Consider the following 15,587-nt stretch of genomic DNA (forward strand, 5'->3'; position numbering starts at 1 on the left):
ACCGGGTTCTGGGGACGCGGAGCTGAGTCAAGCTGGCCTCTGCCCCCCGCGGCCTCCCCATCCAGGGGGTGGAGGTGACCGTTACCGTGAAATCCGTGACAGGGCCCGGTGGGGGGAGCACAGATCTCCCAGTCACTGAAAATGGGGAAAGAAGCTAATTCTTCCTAGGTGACGTTTTTCTGGTTGGTGGGCTCTCTCTTTTTAAAACCTCACCCCGGTTTGTTTCAAACGTCATAATATTCAAGCGGGACCAGAGGGTGCACAGTGAGATGTGATCTTTTTCACATCCTGCCTCCTTCCCCAGAGGCTAAGGCTGGTCATCCTTCTTCGGGTATCTTTCCAGAAAATGCTTCTATGTATTTTTGCATGTGGAGAGCACGAGCCTTCCCTGCCCCCATGCGTGGAAACACGTTATTCACCCGGTTATGTAACGCGGTTCTTTTTACGTAACAGTTCCTCTTGGCAGATGGCCTGGCCCTGCACCCACCCCGTAGGCTGCCCTATGAATGGGCATGGCATTGCACTGTTCCCCGGATTTTAATATTAAATACAGGAGTCATGATCCTGACAGGTGGAGTCTTTCAATGCCTGGTGTCGAAGGGAGAAGATGAAGCGGGGTCACCCGTTCGGGGATGAGAATGTGGAGGCTGAGCCCCCACCCGGCCCCCCCCCCCCAATCGCCAGCCATGCCAGCCACGCCGGTGGAAGGTTGAAATGACCTAGAGCTGCCACCCCCTGCTTCATTCTGCTGTGTCCTTCCCGCAGCCCTCGCCTCCCACGACTACATCTTGAAGATCGTGCCCACCGTTTACGAAGACAAGAGTGGCAAGCAGCGGTACTCCTACCAGTACACAGTGGCCAACAAGGTACGGGCAGCGGCCGCGGGGCCCGGCTGCGTGCGACAGCGCCCTCTGCTGGCCGAGCGCAGAGGCTACACGTGTCGGGGCACAATTTGAGAAAGAGCAGGCAGGCAGGTGGCCTCCCCCAAAGGTCCAGGAGTTACGGCCGGCTCCACAGCCCTGCCTCTGGCCCTGACTGGCCAGCACATGACAGACGCGTTGGCTCTTGAATCACAGCGATGGCCATTGGTTAGCAGGAATGTCCCGGGACCCCAGCACCCCAGGTCACGGAGAAGCAGGCAGGCCTCGGGGAGGCAGGGCGTGGTCAGAGCCAGCGGGATGGGGTGACCAACAGTGGTTTCAGGCCGAGGGCCTCAGGCGGCCCGGGGAGGACCCTGCCTGCCAGTGGGACATGAATGCCTGAAGCTCGTTGGTTGAGGTCCCCCCGCAAGACCCCTGACCACCAGGATTCTCCTTTTTCATCTGGTCCAGGGCTGCCCAAACCCCTTGTACGGATACAGTATTTCGCTCAATTAGTAATAATAATAATAGAGCAGTAGCTCTCATTTACTGAGCACCTGTAATGGGTTGGACACTCTGCTAAGCTCTCTGCCTCCACCATCTTTTTCAGTTATCATGACAGCTCTGACATCGGCACCATTTTTGTCCCCATTTTACAGATTTGGTCACTGAGACACAGAAAGGTAGTCAGGCTACAAGGTAGCCAAGTGGGGTTTAGAACCGGCTTCTCCTCGGGCTCCAGAGCCTGGCCTCCTGGTCCCATCGCCATTCCTTCTGAGCAAGGCGCAGGAGACTGCAGGCCAGGCCTTCCTGCCTCTCTGGGTGGCCTGAGGTCCCTCTGCTCTGACCCGCCCGGGGTGACGTTCCGGTGAAACTCCCCAAAAGGAAGCCTGTTCCTTCTATTCTCTGCTTCTCCGAGGGCGTGTCATTGTCACCCTCAGGTGCTGACAGCATCTGACAGCTGGGAGAACGCGGAGGCGGTCTGGGCAGAAGTCGGGGAGCCGTGGAGGAGACAGCCGGTCCCGACCTGGCTCAGTCCCTAAGTCTCATAACCCCTTGGTGCCTCAGTTTACTCATTTGTAAAATGATGCCCACCTCATAAGACCACTGTCAAGTGAGGCGGTGCCTTTAAAGCCAGGCATTGGATAAGGCTTTGGGTAAATGCTGCTATTTTTTCACTATTTCTCTCTGACCCTCAGCCCCAGGCTATGACCCAGACAGTCGCCCTGCCCCATCCGCTCCCCTGGAGAAAGCTGATCTTGTTTTGCCCAGGGCTCCTTCCCCTGAGGCGTTGGCCAGGGCCCAGCGCCCAGAACAGCTTGCTCAGCTCCCTCTGTGGCCTTGGCCCCAGCTTGCCCCGAGAGCGAGTGGGGCTGTGCCCATCAGGGACGGTGAACAGAGAGGGCAGGTCTCGGGCTCATCCCCAGGAGAAGCCTCGGATCCAGCCCAGCGTTTGGGGTTGGGGGTGCCCTGGGGGTTCAGCTTGGTCTCCAGATGTTGGAGATGAATGAGGGGAGCCCAGAGGGCTGCAGCATCCCAAGGCACCCAGACCAGAGAGGGCACACGGCCCACTCAGGCCCTTAGCATCCTTTCGGCCCCAGCGGTGCCTTCCTGGGAGGCCGGTGTGGGGCTGAGCCCTCTGGCTTTCCAGTTCCATGTGTTCCTTCTTCCCACGTGGTCTCAGACGCACCTCTCTGTGTCACACGCACACACTCCTCAGGATGTCATGTGTGGCATAGGATGTCCCCTCCTCACTGAGCCTTCCAGACGCCCTGGGGAGACCTGGTCACTGGTCCCCTGCAGGACTCCGTGTCCCTCGGTCACAGTGTGCGCGATGTGGCAGGATTGCACATATTGTTACATCTGCCTTTCCCAGACGGTGACCCCCTGGGGATGGCGCGGGGCTCACTCCCTTGGGGTCCCCAGCCGCCAGCATGGCGCCAGCACCCAGGAGAGGCGCTTAGGAAACTTGCTGAATGAATGAATGAACGAATGAATGGGTTTTGCATGGCCCAGGAAGCGGGAGAGCGGCCGTCATTCAGAAGGAGCCCAAATCACACTTGTCCTTTTCCCTTTCTGCTCTCAGATTCTTATTTTTATTCTGGCGCTGCTTCTGGGATCAAAATATGGACAGTTTCCCGGCAGCCAAGGTCAAAATGCCCCCAGCAACGATGCCCGTCCAGACCAACGCTGACGGCACAGGCTCTGGGGAAGGGGTGTGAGAGGAGGGGTCGGGGGGTTTGGCTCCCTGGGAGAGAGAGGGAGGAAGGCCCATTCTCGTGGGTGGCAGGGGGAACCCCTGTCATCCACCCCCCACCCACCATGAGATGGGGTTTGTGTGCCTGAATCTCATGCCCTCCGCCCCGTCTCTTCTCCCGCCCAGGAGTACGTCGCCTACAGCCACACGGGCCGCATCATCCCTGCCATCTGGTTCCGCTACGACCTCAGCCCCATCACGGTCAAGTACACAGAGAGACGGCAGCCCCTGTACAGGTTCATCACCACGGTGAGTGGGCGGGGTGCCTACGGGGCGGGGAGGGGGGTCCTCCTCCTAGAGCCTCCACTGGTTCTTAAAGAAACAGGGCACAGCCCTCAGGACTGGGGGCTCAGGCTGTACGACAGGAGGCTTCGATCCCTACAATGTGCAGAACTGTCATCAGAATCACATCAGTGTCGTCGGTGGCTCATCAAGAAAATGCTTTCCAGCGGGGAGTGCCACGCAGCTCATTGCTTAAGCCAGTGGTTCTCAACCTCGGCTGCACATTAGAATCACCTCGGGGTCTTTTTAAAATCCTGGCTTCTGGGCCTCATCGTTAGTAACAAAGAAACAGAATTTCCAGAGGAGGAGGCCCAGAAATCAGGATTTTAAAAAGATCCCCAGGTGACTCTAATGTGCAGCCGAGGTTGAGAACCGCTGGCTTCTGCAGGTCTTTGTGTGGCTCGATTCGATGTTCCAGTTTTTCACTTTGATGGGCGTTACTGTGAGCAGGGTTTATCCTTTTCTGTGTACGTTTTGCAGTGAAGGCTTAACTCATTTTCTTTCCTGTGTCTGTTTTCCAACCAGAGCTGCTGATATCATCAGGGTTTTTCTTTCCTTCCTGCCTGTCCCTCTTTTATTTTCTTCTTTGGCATCGTCTCTGCCAATGGAGACAGCTTCAAGCTGATGTCATTCTTCTCGGAGCCTCATTGCCGAGTGTGCGGTCTCCTGGGCTCTCGTTCCCCACGTCCTCGGGGGAAGCAGCCGGTCACGGTGCCCTGCCTCCGCCAAGAGGCCTGAGGTGTTTGGTGCCAGAGCCGGCTGACGTGAACAGATGGGGGATCATCCCTACCTCACAGATTGGGAAACTGAGACCTGGAGGCCGTATGCTTCTTCTGCTCCTCTGCATACTTTGGTTAAGGAGTCAGGGTTAGGGGTCCAGTCCTGGCACTGGCATTTCTGGCTCTGACTCAGCTACAGAAGAGACAGGACCCCACAGTGAGCTGGTTTGAGGGGGTCGGTAGGCCTCAGGCGTGGCTGGATCCAGGAGTAAACAAGGTCTACAATAGGCCTTCCTTCAACCCCCGTTCCTGTGCACCGGCTTCGTTTTCAGGCGGAATTTACCAGTAGAAATGCCTCGTTCTCAGTGACTCCGCCCCGAGTCCTGGGTAGGGTCGCGCTGTCATTGGCCTGGCTCAGGGCCCATGTCACCCTTGTGGCCTGGAGAATGAATGGAGCCTGCAGCTGGCCAGCCCCACCCAGACCCCAGGGACAAAGACTGCAAGGGGAAGATCTGGGGCCAGTCCCCGGGAGGGAGGAGCGGGTGCCAGGAGGCAAAGGGCCCTCCTCTCCCAACCTAGAAAACAGGAATAACACCCCATCTCTCCCAGGGCCGCGGGGGACTCACGCGCTCTGCAGGTCTAGAAAGCCACGTGGAGACGAGGCTGCCAGACGTCTGGGTTTCTTTGCGCCTCAGAACGGCCCTTTCTGCTCCCCGACTCCATAAACAGCCTGAACTTCTAGTCCACACAGGGCGCCTGCCATAGTTAAAGCAGCAGACCCAGACAGGGAAAAGCTATTTGCCGCACGTACAAGGGAGGACTAAGCTTAAGAATGGACATATAGAGAATCCCTACAAATCAGTAAGAGAAAATTAAATGATCCAAAGAAAATCGGGTGAGGACAGGCGTTCACAGAAGAGACCACACGGGCCGTGGGGCGAGGCCGGGTTTACTAGAAAGCGGAGGGCTGAGCCTCGAAGCAGCACGGCCGGTTCGGTCCTGCCAGGTGGCCACGCAGATGGGGCGGCTGTGCCGTGCGGGGGGGAGACCTCCGCGCACCCCCCGGGCACGGGCCGGGGCCGGCCACTGCGGAGGGAGATGCGCAACCCTTTGACCCAAGTCGGGGTGTGTGCACAGGTGATTGCACCCGCGGCCTCGCGGACGGCCCCTCCCGATCTTGGCGCTGATTCGGAAAAAGATAGAAACCAGGGTGCCAGTCGGTGCCTCGGCAGGTGTGGCTGCGGCCTTGACGGGCAGGGGAACCTGTGCCCACCCCTGGCTGTAGGGCTTCATCCCCCTCCTGTTGGCTCCTGTGAGGCCAGACCGCGGCGCTGAGCGCTGCAGCCCTCGGCCAGTGGCTGGGAAATGAAGCCGCGTCATGTATTCGCTGAGCGTGTGCTAGCGTCTCCCACGTGCCGGCAGCCGGACGGACAGACAGTGAGACATCACCTCGGCCCTCGGGCTGCGCCCCGGCTGGGGGCCCCGGCGCGGTGGGGACAGGGGGGCACAGGCCCCGTGGTTGGGAAGGTTCCGAGAAGGAAACCGGAGGTGGGATGGAAGGGCGAGGGATGCGTTCCCGGCTGAGGGAAGGAGAGAGGCTTGAAGCAGAGTGCGTGCGTGGGTGCCCCGCATAGCGCGCCCTGTGGAGGCCAAGTAGGCTCCTTCCATGGGGGGTGCGGGGACCCCAGAGGGCACAGGGATCCTTCAGTACCCAGAGGCGCCCCCCCCGCCCCCCGGACTCTGGCACCAGCCCCCCTCCACCCCCCTGTGAGCCGCGCTGCAGGGAACCTCCTGACATCATTAGGCTGGTTGTTTTGTCTGAAGGCCCCAGGACACCATCTCGGTTGCCATGGCAACCAGGGTCAGCCTTGAGAGCCAGCTGGCTGTCCCTGGCAGATGGCGTCATTGTGCAGCTTCAGTCGCTCTTGTCACGGGACAGGGACAGCAGATGTGGGATGACGTGCACTGGCAGGCACACAGCACAAAGACCCCCGGCAGCCCTCGCGGGGCAGGGCGGGGCGGGCCGGCACCTGCTGTGACTTCTCTTTCTCTCTTTTTAAAAACCAAACACTTGTGTGCAAAGCTCCGACTCCAAGTGGGGGCCCTCTGCAAATAGCTCCTCGGAGAGGCTGCTGAAGAGGGGGCGTAGGCCAGGATGTCGTCATGTGGCGGCTGCAGAGGCAGCTGTGGGTGGGCTGGAATGAGGGGTGGGTCCAGCCGGTGGCGGGGGTGGGGGTGGGGGGCCTGGGGTGTGGAGGGGAGAGGCGAGGGGGCCTCCCAGTGCAGTTCTAAGTATTGAGTACCTGGCGTGTTCGGAGCTGCCCCTCCAGGGTCCCGTGGTCAGGAAAGGGTTCCTCCTCCCGGGTGTCCACCAGGCTGCCCCGCGCTCCCCTCTCCGGCCACCCAGGCCACCTCACTCAGATTTCTGCTTTGTGCTATTCCAGAAAATTCCACTAAGGGAGCACACAGATGGCGTTCAACAGCGTGCAAGTGTGAAGTGCCCCCTCCCACCCACGCACAGTTGTCCCTGCCGCTCGCCGACGCCCCTTTCGAGATGGCCTTCAAGTGGGCGGCGGTGACAGATTGGATGGCTTCAGGTGTCGCGTTGCTTTCCTTCTATGTTTTATTCTATTTGGGGGCAACGGCCAGAAGTCACAAAGGACAAACTGGGCTGGGATGGCCGTGAGTGTTTGCCCACCAAAGAGTCCGGCTGGTCCTGCCAGGCTCCCGATGGGCAGCAGCCGTGGCAGAATCAGACATGATCCCTGCCTGCCAGTGAAATAACCCCCCACACTTGCAATTGCGCCTCATAGCCCTGTGTCCCCCGCCATCTAGCACAGGGCCTGGCTAGCACAAAGGCGCTCAGATACAGGGGCACAGCCGCGTGAAGGAGTGGTCATATATCTACGCTTATTATAATCGGTGTGTTTCCCGGGTAATTTTATAGTTACCTCCTTTAGCCCTCCCAGGGACCCTCCGAGGTAGATGATGTCATTCCTATTTCTTAAAAAATATATTTTATTGATTTTTTACAGAGAGGAAGGGAGAGGGATAGAAAGTTAGAAACATCAGTGAGAAAGAAACATCAGTCAGCTGCCTCCTGCACACTCCCCACTGGGGATGTGCCCGCAACAAAGGTACATGCCCTTGACCGGAATCGAACCCGGGACCCTTCAGTCCAAAGGCCGACATTCTATCCACTGAGCCAAACCGGTCAGGGCTCATTCCTATTTTATAAATGAGGCCCCGAGAGGTACGGAAGCCTGTCCAAGATCACACAGCCGCTAAACGGCAAGGCTGGAACTTGGCCCAGAGCCCAGCTCCTTCTTTTAAAACGACGGCTCTCAGGACGTTCCTGCAACAGAGACCCATGAGGCCGTGGAGCCCTGGGTAGGACACCAGGGTCCTTTGAGACAGTGACTCCTGTCCTGGGAAATCAGGAAAAAATACAGCAGGAAGCACAGGTGATAAAAATCGCAGCCACGTACATGCAAACTGTAAAAAGAGCCAACTACCCAAGCTTGCGGTTCGCACGTTTCCGGGTCCCGATCTGATTGCCTTCCGCTCACCTGTGTGGGCACCGGAAGGAACCTGCCGTCGACAAAAGGCACCCGGTGCCTGGGGTGCGGGAGTGGGAAGAGGACTGGGAGGAGACCAGCCTGAGACGGTGTTACCCGCTGAGACTGTGAGGGGGGAAAGACCAGCTTCCCCCTGTGGCTGGACTGGCACAGCGGCCTGTTCAGAGCCTCGATTCTCTCCTACTCCCGCGTCCCTCCCTCCGGGTGTCTCCCTCGCCGGGACCGTGCGCTCCCGGACAGGGCTGCGTCGTGGCATCTCGGGTCTCCAGATCGTCCGCAGCGCAGGCGGGTGGTAAGCAGGTGTCACACGGAGGGAGGGGTGTCTACCTTGGTCCACCCCCAAGGCAATTTCTGGGGAACAGAACAAACCCAGATTAGCAGCTCAGTTACTCAGGTGGCCTGGACGTGTGCGAACAGCTTCCGTCCAGATCCTTCCAGACGTCTGAGCGGAGCTAGGTGCTCAGAAGGCTGCGCGCCGCGGGCAGGTGGCTCCGGCCGGCCTGAACAGGTGCCTCGGTTGGGACGGGAGCTGTTCTCAGGCAGCTTCTGGGACGGAGGGAACGTTAGAATGGACTGGGCTCCCGTTTGCACGCTATGCTGATTTTTACAGCATCACAGCTTCTTGCTCCATAAACATGGCTGAGGGGGGTCCTCCCTTCAGGGCATTTGACAACAGAATTGAGAAAACAAAAGATAAAGAAGCCGCCTGAGCATGAAGATGGGGACCGAGGGAGGCTGTAGGGTGGGGTGAAGCTGGGGCGGGGGGTGGGTCTCGCTGGAAAAAGCGGGCCCTTTGCAGCCAGCCTCCCAGACCTAGCTTCTGGTCGCCCTACGCGGCGGCCGTGTGACCTTGGATAAGTCAGTCCCTCTCTGTGCCTCTGTTTCCCCATCCGTGGAATGGGCATCGCCCATTTCCCCCAGCACTTGCAAGGACTGAGTGAGAAGCAGAAGAAAGTGCCATCTCAGACCCGGCACACAGTAGGTGCTCATCCAAGGTGGCTTTTTCCTGAGGCGGAGGCCGGTATTTTGCAGCCGCAACCTTTGTAAAAACAGCAAGGAGAGGGCTCCTGTCCCCCGTGCTCCGGCACTAGAGGGTGGGCATGGGCCCTCTGGCAGGTGAGACACCCCTGGGTGGGGGCACCACCCCACTCCTCCTCCACCCCCCGCTCCTTCCCAGGGCCCAGTCATCGGCTTCCCTTGAGACAGCCCCCACCTCCGCCTCGCCGGGCTCCGGCTCCGTGTTCTCATCCTCGGCTCCAGCCTGTCTGCCGCCGCCAGCTCTGATGGCACCGGATTCATTATTTATTTCCTCCTCCTGTGCTTTTCCAGCAGCTCTTCGCGCCGTGACCGGACCGGGCAGGGAGCGGGTGGCTCCGGCACTTAGTGCAGCCGGCAGCTAGACGGGGGCCGACGCAGTCCTCACGGTGGGCCCCATTTCACAGATGAGAGAAACTGAGGCTGAGAGGCAAACGGGTTTCCCCGGCCAGAGCCACAGAGCTGGGACCGACCAGGGGAATGTGTCCTCCGGAGCCCACCCTCTCCCCCACCCTCTCCCCCACCCTCTCCCCCACCCTCTCCCCACCCTCTCCCCCACCCTCTCCCCCACCCTCTCCCCGCCCTCTCCCCCACCATCTCCCCCACCCTCTCCCCACCCTCTCCCCCACCATCTCCCCCACCCTCTCCCCCACCCTCTCCCCCACCATCTCCCCCACCCTCTCCCCCACCCCGTGGGGCGTGTCTGTCACACTTGTTCGTTGCACGCGACAGAGAAGTAAATGGGGGGGGGGTGCCCACGGACGGGGAAGGGTTGGCGCTGGTGGGACAAGGGAGGGATTCAGCCCCAGCCAGTGCGGTTGGAACATGGCCTTTCCATAGTATAAGGAATTAAGAGCCGTAATTAAAACGAGAGGGAAACACACACACACACACCTTCTTTTCAAGGTAGACGAGCTGACTTCATTCTGGCCAGAGGCGGCCGGGAAGCTGGCAGCCGCAGGGAGGAGGCCCCGCGGGAACAGAGGGGTGTTATTGATGACTCTGCCAGAAGCTGAGCGAAGCGCTGGTCTCAGACTCTCTGGGGCCTGGCGATCGAATGGTCCTTGTTTCTGGGCCTGGAGCTGGGGCTGCTGACCGGAGGGGTTTGCAGGTGCTGGCTGTGGCGGCCCTTCCTGACTCAGTGGCCCTGCTTCTTCACCCCCGTCCCCCTCCCCCCTCACCCCCCCTACACACACAGAGGTTGTCCCACTGTCCTTGGCCTGGTCGGGAGGTACAAAGCCTGGCAGCAATGAGGGACCAAGGGAACAGGCATTCAAGGCTGGCACGGACACTCCCTCAATCCCACAGCAGTCCTGGCCAGTGAGGATTAGCCTTCCCATTTGTAAAAGTAGGGAAACCGAGGCACGGGGCACTTGGGTGATGCAAGAGCATGCGGCGGGAGGGGACCCGACCATCCTGAATCGCCTCCACCCTGTGAGAGAGTCACCTTTGCCCCCTGGGAATCCTGCTCCGTTTCTGAGCAAGTCCTTCATTTGTTTGTTCATTCGTCCGTTCACTCTCCCACTCAGTCACTGCTTGGCCTGCTCAGTGAACGTGCACTCAGTGCCTACTGCGTGTCAGGGACTTGGCTGTCTCCCGTCCCGGGCTTACGCGGTGGGGTTGAGGTGGGCCAAAGAGTGGACGCTCCCTGAGGCCTGGGTGCTTTGTCCTAACCAGCGCTGCTCCGCACAAACACTTCTCGGCACTTCCCTGGGGAAACACCCTGTCTCCGCCTCAGCTCCCCCATCTGTAGAATGGGTCCTCCGGGTGCATGGGGCCCCGGCAGCTGCAGAGAACCTGCCTGTCTGCCTGTGCTGGCCTAGCTTCCCTGAATTGGCATGCTCCTTTAAAGAGCCAGGTGGGAAACAGAAATGAAGACCCCGAGGCCTGACCTGGGGGATACGAGATGTTTGATCCATTGTTCTTCTCAGGGAGGTTTAGGAAGTCTCAGCGCTAGCGACAGGGTTGGAGCCTTCCGGTCAACCGAAAGGGGACCCTTTACAGAGCACCCACTCAGTGCTAGGCGCTCCAGAGGCTTTTCCTGCAGTGCAACGGTTGGCAAGGGAGGGGTGGTCTTCCCATTTTGTAGATGAAAAGACTGAGGCCCAGAAAGGCTCTGCCATGGCCAGAGTGACAGCCAGCACTCCGCTTCCAGAAGCCACCAGCTCCTTCTGCTGTCACAGTGGGGGTGGCCCCAGTGGACTTCCCAGTGCTCACCTCACCCCCACTCTGCCCAGTCCACCGTCACCACGTCCGGCGAGGCGGGTCCCGCCTCCCAGCCCCTGTGCCCACGGAGGCCCGGTTCTCCTCGCTCTTCTGCGTGCAGGGCGACGGGCTGTGGGAACTGAGTGCTGCGACCGTGTTTCGCTTTATTTTCACTTGTGTTCGCCCTGGGCCTGTCCCCGCCGTCAGGGGGATGCCGTGTCTCCGCCCCTGTCGCCTGCCCTCTCTTGGGTATTTTTTTAAAAAATATATATTTTATTGATTTTTTACAGAGAGGAAGGAAGAGGGATAGTTAGAAACATCGATGAGAGAGAAACATCGATCAGCTGCCTCCTGCACACCCTCTACTGGGGATGTGCCCACAACCGAGGTACATGCCCTTGACCGGAATCGAACCTGAGACCCTTGAGTCCGCAGGCCGACGCTCTATCCACTGAGCCAAACCAGTTAGGGCTCTCTCGAGTGTCTTCTTGAGATCCGCGTCGGCCTCCTCCTGTCTGTGGCTGGTCACCCCCCATCAGCCACAGAATCACAAAGGAAGCCTGTCATCTCGCCACCACCGTGTAGGGCCTGAGTCCAAGGACATGCATACCCTCCGTGCAGCCTCGTGGCTCCGTTAATTTCCCCGTGACCTTCTCAGGATGAAGCCATGACTGACCACCTCCCTGGGCGAGTCCAGAGGTGGTAACCTGGTGCTGGGGGTCTGTGACCACCCAGATGGCCGCATCCAGGGCCTCCATGGCCTGAGAGCCCCCGGGACCCCTCCCAGCCCCCTCACATCAGTCGTCACCTATGGGTGAGCTAGTCGGGGGCTGTGGCAGCATCAGGGGGGCTGTTAGATTTCTTTCAGCTTTTGAGCCCCCCCCCCCCAAAAAAAAGTGTCCAAATTTCCCCTCAGTTGGCCGGTGACCAGCACCTTCGGCAGACGTAGGGTCGCGGGGACATGCTGAGCTGGGGGCATCTGTGGGTTCACCGGACTCACGGCAGGGCCTAGCGCCCAGGGCCTCAGTTTCTCCACAGCCGTGTTTCCCCGTGTACCTCATTGCGTGTGTTGTCTGCTGCTCCGGGCCGCCCAGTGAAAGGGGCCTCCAGACTGGGCGCCAGGTGTGTGTGAACCACGGACGCGCTCGGGGTCCAGAGGGTGTAGATGAATATAGATGTGTGTGTGGTTATTTTTCATTTTTTCATTATTTGCTCCGTTGCACTTAAGTCACATTTTCCTATCCTCCGATCCAAGCTCTGAAAGCATTTTGTGGTCTAAAATCTCCCATCATCTGACCCGCTCTACCGAAATAAGCCAGCTCCCTGCCGTCATCGGCCTCGGAAAGTGCCCCTTCGTCATGCCCGGGGGCTGGCAGGGAGGGGCCGTGCCCGCTGAAGCGCTCCACGATAATCCCCCGGCGCCCCCAGCCTCTGCGCTCCCTGGGGCCGCTCCGGTTGCTGGGCTGTTATTACTGGAATGCCAGCTGCCCCACTTCCAGCCCATCCCACAGACCCGTTCTGTCTGCCCGGGGCCTCGGGCCTCCGCTGAGCTCATCTCGTAGAAATATCATTTTAAAAATAAACGCTGGTTCGATCCGCACTTCCCTCTCGCCTCCGCCGTGTCTCCTGGCCGCCTCCACTAGGCACCGGAGGGCCCGTTAAGGCTGCCCTCTCCCAGAGTCCTCCAGTGGCCGAGTGTCATGCTGGCCGGCCCCCCAGGGGTGCCTTCCAGGCAGGCTCAGGGGCCCCCTTGGGCTGCCCAGCATGTGGGGGCGCGTGAGAGCTCGGGGGGGGGGGGGGCAGACAGGCTCGCACTTCCTGTGTGGCCTTGGGCAGGTGATCGCCCTCTCTGGGCCACATGGGTACATGAGTGAAGAGGTGCCTCCCCCAGGCACACGGGGTGGAGGGTGGTATTGGTTCTTGTGAACAGCATAAGGTTTGTTTGCAAGAGGGAAAGGCATTTAAAGTTCTCTTGCAAACCTTCTGTGAACTTTTCTTTCCCATCATGCATTCTCTGATTCTCTCTTGTTACCAAAAAGCAACTCATAGGTCAGGAAATTCCGAGTCGCACAGTTTCAACAACCTCACAGCGAAGGGAGGAAGTCAGCTAAGGGCACATTTCGTGCCGGAGAGGCAGCGTGCGGGGTTCAGAGACAGACTCCACGAAGTTTTGTGTCCCTGTGCGGCCACTAGTCACTGTGGCTTTAGGCAAGTGATTTGGTATCTCTGTGCCTTGGTTTCCTTGGCTATAAGGTAGGCGTAAGAATTCTACTGAGCTCATTGGATTGACCGGGGGTTCTGTGATGGGAGGCAGGAACCCCCCCTGGACCGTGCCCGGCACAGGGAAAGCGCGGTGCAAGCGCTGTCTGTTTTGTTGTGGCCGTCATGTGGCAGGAAGTTCTGGAATACAGACATACAGGTGGCATTCATGGTCATCCCCCTACTGTAGCAGTTCTTAATCGGGAGCAGCTTTGAGCTCCAGGGGACATTGGACAATGTCTGGAGACATTTTAGTTGTCACAACAGGGAGAAGTTACTCCCGGCATCTTGTGGGTGGAGGCCTGGGATGGTGCCAAGTATCCTTCCGTGCACAGGACAGCCTCACGGTGACTTATCTGGTCCCAAAAGGAAATAGTGCCCTGAGCCACTTGGCCGAATAGGAGCTTTCTGGTAGCACCATGGGCCCCCTCCTCTGCTGCTCATGGCCTTGGTTATAACTTTGCGTTTATCAGTATGATTATTTGATGACTACCCATCCCACGGGTCGCGTGCAAGCTTGTGAGAGAGAGATGTGTTTCTCGCTGCTGCCTCTGCAGCCCACCCCAGCTCTCAGTCACAGGCAGCGCTGCGCCCGGACCTGTCAGACACAGGTTCAAGTCCCAGGATTGCCACTTGCTGGCTGTGTGACCTTGGGCCAGTGCTGCCACTTTTCCGAACCTCCTTTCCTTCATCTGCAGATGGGATTGTAAATCTCTGATCAATTAGAGAAGACCACAGGCTCCAGGGTCCAGCCATACCTGAGTTCAAGTCACAGCGCAGTTACCTAACGAAGCCTCAGTTTCCTCACCTGTGAAATGGGTCCACTAATCCCCTTCCTCACTCAGAAGGTTAACATGGGAATTTAAGGAGCTGCCGCTGATTACTTTTATTATTAGTACTAGAGGCCCGGTGCAAAAAAATTTGTGCACTGGGGGGGGGGGGGGGCGGGGGAGTCCTTCAGCCCGGCCTGTGCCCTCTCGCAGTCTGGGACCCCTCGGGAGATAACGACCTGCTGGCTTAGGCCTGCTCCCGGGTGGCAGAGGGCAGGCCCAATCCCTAGGTGCAGCCCCTGGTCGGGCTCAGAGCAGGGCCGATTGGGGAGTTGGGGCACCGCCCCCTGTCACACTCAAGGCAGGGTCGATGGGGAGGTTGCAGCACCACCCCCTGTCACGCACAGAGCAGGACCCATCGGGGGGTTGGGGCTCTGTACCCTGTCACGCACAGAGCAGGGTCAATCAGGGGGTTGGGGAGCTCCCCCCTGTCACTCACAGAGTAGGGCCAATAGGGGAGTTGGGGCACCACTGCCTGTCACACTCAGGGCAGGGCGGATCAGGGGGTTGGGGCGCCGCCCTCTATCACCCACAGAGCAGGGCCGATCAGGGGGTTGGGGCGCCGCCACTGTCACACTCAGGGCAGGGCCAATGGGGAGGTTATGGCTCTACCCCGTCACACACAGAGCAGGGCTCGTGGGAGGCGGGGGGGTTGGGGCGCTGCACCCTGTCTCACACAGAGCAGGACCGATCAGGGGGTTGAGGTGCCGTACCCTGTCACACACAGAGCCGCAGGGCGATCAGGGGGTTGGGGAGCTCCCCCCTATCAGGCACAGAGCAGGGCTGATCAGGGGGTTGGGGTGCCTTCCCCTGTCACGAACAGAGCAGGGTGGATAGGGAGGTTGTGGCCCCGCCCCCTGTCACACACAGAGCCGCAGGGCAATCAGGGGGTTTGGACGCTGCCCCCTGTCATGCTGATCCCGGTGCTGGGAGGCCTCGCAGCTCTGCTGATCCCGGTGCTGGGAGGCATATTACCCTTTTACTATATAGGATAGAGGCTTGGTGCACGTGTGGGGGCTGGCTGGTTTGCCCTGAAGGGTGTCCTGGATCAGGGTGGGGGGCCCCACTGGGGTCCCTGGCCAGCCTGGGTGAGGGGATGATGGCTGTTTGCAGCTGGTCACACACCCTTCATGGTGGGGGTCCCCACTGGGGTGCCTGGCCAGCCTGGGTGAGGGGATGATGGCTGTTTGCAGCTGGTCACACACCCTTTAGGGTGGGGGTCCCCACTGGTGTGCCTGGCCAGTCTGGGTGAGGGGCTGAGGGCTGTTTTCAGGCTGACTGAAGCTCCCAACTGCTCCTTTTTTTCTTTTTCTTTTTTATTCTGGGCCAGCTTTAGCTCTGGCTCCAGCTCTGAGGCCTCTGCTGCTGAAAGAAGGTATCTTGTTTGTTTCGGTTCTATAATCGAAACTCTGTATCAACTCCAGCTCTGAGATCCCAGGCTCACTGAAAGCAGGTTTCTGGGGTTTTGTTTAGCTTCTATATTTGTTACAATGTTTCTTAAACTGCAAGCTCAGAGGTCGGCAAGGCAGGCGGGGAACATTGGAGTCCTCCGTCACTGAAGC

The 15,587-nt window shown here is 59.3% G+C and overlaps 1 protein-coding gene across 2 annotated transcripts in view; it reads left to right on the top strand.

Annotated features, from left to right (window-relative positions):
* ERGIC1 (endoplasmic reticulum-golgi intermediate compartment 1) overlaps window positions 1–15,587 on the top strand; it is an 85,294-nt gene that overhangs the window by 67,586 nt on the left and 2,121 nt on the right. The window contains exons 8-10 of one of the 2 annotated variants that reach the window (XR_013996087.1): window positions 766–866; window positions 2,947–3,076; window positions 3,244–3,366. Coding sequence is in view for 1 of the 2 variants with exons in the window: in XM_081092929.1 (XP_080949055.1) it covers window positions 766–866; window positions 3,244–3,366 (224 nt within the window). In the remaining variant the exon portion in view is untranslated. The remainder of the gene's footprint in view (window positions 1–765; window positions 867–2,946; window positions 3,077–3,243; window positions 3,367–15,587) is intronic. The other variant, XM_081092929.1, reaches the window with a different exon arrangement.

This window comes from Myotis nattereri, assembly GCF_964212035.1.
Source record: "Myotis nattereri genome assembly, chromosome: 5".
Taxonomy (NCBI): domain Eukaryota; kingdom Metazoa; phylum Chordata; class Mammalia; order Chiroptera; family Vespertilionidae; genus Myotis; species Myotis nattereri.